Genomic DNA, 6,055 nt, shown 5'->3' on the forward strand with positions numbered 1-6,055 from the left:
TTCTGAGGTCTCTTGGCAACCTAAACCACATGCTGAAGTATTGTTTTTATGAAAGTATGCAGCCTTTACCCTCCAAATACCCAAGGAACTCCTGGCATTAAACTGCCAAATTTTTTATTGTTAGTTTTCTCCCCAACTCAATTTTTTTTCTTTTTATCCTTGTGTATTTAATTTAAATATATTTTCTTCTCTTTTTCTTATATTAGTAATATGCGTATAGTGAATAGAATTAGTCTGTAGTATAGTAAATGTAGTGTTACCTGTTAGTAGTATTAGCATATTGACTTATTCCTTTGTTTCTTTCTCATTGGATTGCCAGGTCACCGTAGGTGCTGTAGGAGACTAGCCAGTGTTAATCCCAGTACACTAGATACAAAGATATCCCAACAATGAGTGGTGACAGATCCTCCCACACAGAGGAAGAGGTGTTCCGGGGATATGAGGTCCTCAGAACCCTTGGCAAGGGCAGCTTCAGCAGGGTGAAGCTGGCCCGCCATATGGAGAGTGGGACCATGTTGGCTGTGAAGATCATTGCCAGAGGGCACGGGGATTCCTCCGAGTCCCCACAGGCAAGGGTAGAAGCAGAGATTATGAATTCTCTGCATCACCCTCACATCGTGAAACTAATGCAGGTAGACTACACTGCAGAAAAAGCCTACCTGTTCATGGAGTATATTAGCGTGGGAGACCTTGGAAAGTTAGTGGCAGTGCGTGGCCACCTTCAGGAACAAGAAGCGTGTTGGTATTTCAGTCAGACCCTAGAAGCTATGGAGTACTGCCATAAGCAGCACATTGTCCACAGAGATATAAAATTAGAAAATCTCCTTGTGGACAGAAACATGTGCATTAAACTAATTGACTTTGGCTTAAGCAAGAGGCTGACTGAAGGCCAACAACTCAATTCATTGTGTGGCAGCCTTGAATACTGTGCCCCAGAAGAATTCTTAGGAAAAGAATTCGATGGATATAAGGCCGACGTGTGGAGCCTGGGTGTGCTCCTATACACCATGGTGAAAGGGTGGCTGCCCTTTGAAGGAGAGAGCTTTGTGTGCCTGAAGGAAGCCATCCTGGCTGGCTCTTACGTAATCCCCTCCTCTATAAGCGGAGAACTGGAGCAGCTGCTGGACTGGCTGATGACCTGTGACCCTGCTGAGAGGCCCACGGTGGCAGATGCTATGGGCCACAAGTGGCTCCGCATGGAGCAGAAAGGGCCCAAACTGAGTGAAGACGCAGCCGAACACTCTCTGAGTTCAACCGAGGACGAGGACCTCAGTGGAAGTGTGGAGAGCCTGAGCTCTCAGGAGGGCCTCAGAGAACAGGACGGCCCCCTGTGGGGACAAGCCCAGCTAAAGGCTTCCCTCAGAGGAGAAGTAAGTGAAATGTACATGGGGCTCCCAGGTCCTTCACATGTTACTGAAGGTCCAAAGTACCTCTCAGGCCTCTTCCAGCTGGGCCGTGAGGAGGAGGATGGCTGCTGGTGCCCTGCTCTGAGCTGGGGGAAATCCCAAGAGGGCTTCAGTGGAGCAGGAAGACCTGAGCTCACTGAAGTGGAGCTTCTAGCACCTCCGGAGGATGCTGAGGCCCAAAACTACCTGGTGGAGCTGGGCTTTCAGCTGAGCCATAAAGCAGCCTCCCTGACACCCAGTCTCCAAGCCAGCGTCATGTCCCTAGTGCTGCCCGAAGGTGACCAGTCGTCAGGGCTAAATGCCTGCCATGGAGCCTGCAGGATGGACGGTTCCCCACCTGGCATGATGATGATCCACACTCCTCACCCAGTCCTCAGGTACAACAGCGCTGTGTCCTCTGTGTCCACTCTCAGCACCAGCAACAGTGAGACCTGCAGGTCAGATAGTCCCCACCCTGTCATAAGGAGGAGGACCTACATTCTTGGGCCAGTCCTCAGCTACAACAGCTCCTTGTCCTCCATAGCCACTATCAGCGTCACCAGCAGTGAGGCTGAGAGGACAGATGGTCCCCAACCTGGGATAAGGAGGAAGACCTACATTCCGTGGCCAGTCCTCAGGTACAACAGCCCTGTGTCCTCCATATCCACTCTCAGCTCCAGCAGCAGTGAGGGCTACTTAGCAGACAGGAGCTGTTCCCAGGGAGTGGCAGAGAATGAGAGCCTCCCAGAAAACCAACAGGATGAGGAGGCGGGGACCTCGCCTATTAAAGCTGCCAAGAGCAAGGGCCGCCGGGGGGTCTGCAGGAGGATCCTGAACTGCCTTCTGCGGGTGTGCTGTATCCTGCCAGACCCAGAGGAAGACCTCTGAATTCAGAGGAGAAAGGTGGCCCCATAGCTTCATGCACTGGAAATGCCCAAGAGGAAGTTATGATCCCTGTCTGGGAGGAAGGATTGTGGGGAGGCAGTAAGAAATAACAGGCAGGGAGTGAAGGCAATGGGTCTCATAGGAGGAACTAGGATCAGGCGTCAGACCAGACCACACCACCAGGTCCTGTGTCTCATGTGCTTAGCAGCTGATCAGGTGAGCAAAACCTCATTTCAGTGTCAGGTCAGTACATTTCTCGGTTGTCACATGGTTCAAGTAGTCAGCAGAATAACACTTTTATTGGTTAGCATCCATGACCATTTGCTAGCCATCAGAAAAACAGACACCTGACATTGAAACGCTGTAGGGAATGCATCTATTTATAAGGACTTACTATAGAAGCTCCTTTATAAGAGGCATAACATACTGGGGCACAGTGCCAGCCTCAGGTGCCTTTCTCTATTTGGATTCTGAGGACAGAGCCACACTGTGTGCATTCAGCAGAACTTACAGAACTGTATGCATAAACATCTCCCCGATCTATAAAAAGTAGAAAAAGGAACAAAGAGACCAGGCCCTGGGACTTCCAAGAGCTGTACAAACCCTGCCTTCACGTCTACAAGGTGTGTGCAGCACAGGGCAAGTAACTCCCATATTCTGAGCCCTGGTTACCACTAAAAAAGTTGGGGAGAAGGCTCTGAAAAGTCCTTGTGACAGTTAGTTACTGGATGTTTGGGATGGAGTTTCTGGGATGACAAATCCAGCCATGTGCTTGCTCAGGGAAACCCTGCTTGGATGCATCCATCCCCAGGTACGTGTGGAAGATAAGCCTTCCTTCTAGCATGAATGCACTGGACTCTCAGGTTATACTCAAATAGTCCCCCATCCTGTTTTGGGATGTGTGCAGGGGCCGCTGGCTGCTTGGGGGATGATTGGCAGCTGCTGGCCCCAGTGGCCCACTGAGGTATGTGATGTCTGGGGTCACTGTCAAGTCCAGCCTAGTATTGACAGCTATAGTCAAATTGAGTAACTTTGGTCTACATTGATAGATATTGGGGGGATTCTTTTACCTTTTAAATTATGCTAATAATACAAAGCACAAATGTTACTATTTTAACCCTTTTTAAATATGCAGTAGTGGCATGAAGAGCATTCACATCACCACCACTCCTCTCCTCCACATGAAACACTCCCCATCCCCCTCCCCAGCCTCTGGCACCCCCAGGTCTACTCCTGTCTCAATGAATAGGACAACTCTGTCTCAAGCATTATGCAGTATTTGCTCTCTTTAAAATTTCATTGTATTTGCTCTTTGAGAGGCAGAGAGACAGGCAGAGCTCCCATCAGCTGGTTCACTCCTTGCAGGCCTGTAATGCCAAGTACTGGACTGGGCTGAAGCCAGGAGCTGGGAACTCAATTCAGGCCTCTCATGTGCATGGAATGAACCCAATCTTATGAAACATCAGCTGCTACTTCCCTGTCTGCAACAGAAGAAAGTTGGAGTCAGGAGCCAGAGCTGAGAGTGAAACCCAGTAACTCTGACAGGGTACACAGGCATCTTACCTGCCTGCCCTTGGTGTTTGTCTTTCTGTGGCTGCCTTGTATTATCCAGTCCTCAGGGTTCATGCCTGCAGTAGCAAGTGTCAAAATATCCTGCCTTTAAAAGGCTGAATAATACTCCGTGGTTCAGTTGGACCACATTGTTTTCCCACACTCACTTTCTTTTGATGGTCCCATGGGTTGTTGGCATATTGGGGTAATGTGAATAATGCTGCTGTGAACATGGGTACAAATTACTCCTTGAGACCCTGTCTTCAATTCTTTTATTATGTATGTACTCATGTATTTGAAAGACACCGTGACTGAGAGAGAGCTCTGCCTCACTCCCCAGATGGCCACAACAGTGAAGGCAGGCCAGGATAAAGCCAGGAGCCCTGCGCTCCATCTAGGTCTCCCACATAGTTGACAGAGGCCCAAGAACTGGAGCCAAAATCTGTTGCCTTCCCATGAGTATTAGCAGGAAGCTGAATTGAAAGCAAATTAACCAAGACTGGAACCAGACACTCCAGTATGGGATGTGGACCTCCCAAGCGGCAGTTTAATTGGCTGCACCACAACACCCACCCTGTTTCCAATTCTTGGAGTCATATACCTAGATATATATACACCTAGATGTATATATACCTAGATGGATTACTTGATAATTCAATGTTTAAAAATTTGGTGGCAGTTCTCTTTTGTGGTGTAGCAGGTTAAGTCACCACTTGGAACACCCACACTCCATATTGGAGTCAGTTCATGTTCCAGCTGCTCTACTTCCAATCCAGCTCCCCGCTAATGCATCTGGGAAAGACATGAAGGTTGTCTCAAGTACTTGGGCCCCTGCCACCTACATGGGAAACCCAGAAGAAGTTCCTGCCTCTGGCCTGGCCCAGCTTGTTTGTTCTGGTCATTTGGGAGGTGAAGCAGTAGATGGAGGAGTCTCTGCCTCTGTCTCTGCCTCTGTCTCTCTCTTCCCACTCCCTGCCACAGACTTTGCCTTTCAAATCAATAAATCTTTTTTTGGTTATAAGGAAATTAAGAAAATAGCTTGATATTTATTTTTAATTTTTAAAAAATATTTATTAATTTGAAAGGCAAATGTACAGAGGCAGAAGCAGAGAGTGAAAGAGAGAGAGAGAGAGAGAGAGAGAGAGAGAGAGAGAGAGAGAGAATCTTCCATCTTCTGCTTCACTCCCCAAATGCTCACAACAGCCACGGCTGGGCCAGGCTGATGCCCAGAACTTGGAGCGCCATCCTGGTCTCCCAAGGGAGTGGAAAGAACTCAAGTATTTGAGCCATCACCTGATGCCTTCCAGGGCACACATGAGCAGGAAGATGGAATGGGAACCTTAACTTAGTCTAGAGTCCAGGCACTTGAATATGGATGCAGACCTCCCAAGTAGCATTCTAGCTGCTCGGCCCATTTGGCTGCCACAATGTTTATTTGCTGAACTGTATCCCATAGTTTTCTGTTTTATATTTGTTAGGAGCACATCCCAGGTCCTACAAACTCAAGGGTAGGGTGTTGAAAAAGTCATGGGACAAAGCAGGTAGCTAGGTTCAGACCATGGAGCTGGAAGTCACTGAGCCCCTGCCCCATGCAGTTCTAGCCTACTTGTCCACCAAACAACCCTTCCTGGGACACATCTCCTTTCCCTGTGATCTGAGGGTGAGAGGCCAAGTGAGTAGCCACTTTCCTTCCAACCTCACACACCAGCAACACTGGGAAAAACAAGCTCTTCAGCTGGAGACCAGGACAGAAGGAGGTGCTACCACTCCTATTCCCCTCCCCCAGCTGTTTATGCTGCTGGCCACTCCCCAGTATGCCCATGCAAATGTGTTCTTTCACCTTTCTAATAAACTTCCTCATACTGGGCAGTGTATATGTGCCTGTACTTAGAATGCCTCTCTAAAAGAAGGCACAGACCTGGAATACACATTCAGCCCCACTTACTCCACTTCTTATGGATGAGCCAGCCAGGTGTCTGAGAAAGCCCAACAGTGAACTGAAAAGGCAACAGTGGTAAGTAAAATTCAATTTGTCTCTGTCTCAGCTGTACTAAGCCTTTACCTCCTTGTGAAAATTCAAAAGTGTCTCCCTCAGTCTCACTGCTCTTGATCTCAGGCATCTGTTAAGATGCAGTTGGGGGCACCTTTTTCCTAAGTTCGTAGCTGTAGAGGATGAAAGGTGACTATGAAATGTGTTTGTAAGGAGGATCTGGACAGAGAAACGGGATGAGAGT

At 48.5% G+C, this 6,055-nt stretch overlaps 1 protein-coding gene across 1 annotated transcript; it reads left to right on the forward strand.

The window, feature by feature from the left end:
* The first annotated feature begins 389 nt into the window (after positions 1-389).
* LOC133750461 (serine/threonine-protein kinase MARK2-like) lies at positions 390-2,273 on the forward strand. The gene has a single exon (XM_062180063.1). It carries the CDS (start codon positions 390-392, stop codon positions 2,271-2,273), a length of 1,884 nt encoding a protein of 627 aa, XP_062036047.1.
* Positions 2,274-6,055: the final 3,782 nt, after the last annotated feature.

The sequence above is a fragment of the Lepus europaeus genome, chromosome 21 (assembly GCF_033115175.1).
Source record: "Lepus europaeus isolate LE1 chromosome 21, mLepTim1.pri, whole genome shotgun sequence".
Lineage (NCBI taxonomy): Eukaryota > Metazoa > Chordata > Mammalia > Lagomorpha > Leporidae > Lepus > Lepus europaeus.

Bases quoted from the DNA above. Each gene is read 5' to 3' on its own strand.
- LOC133750461 (XM_062180063.1), top strand. From the start codon at position 390: ATGAGTGGTGACAGATCCTCCCACACAGAGGAAGAGGTGTTCCGGGGA.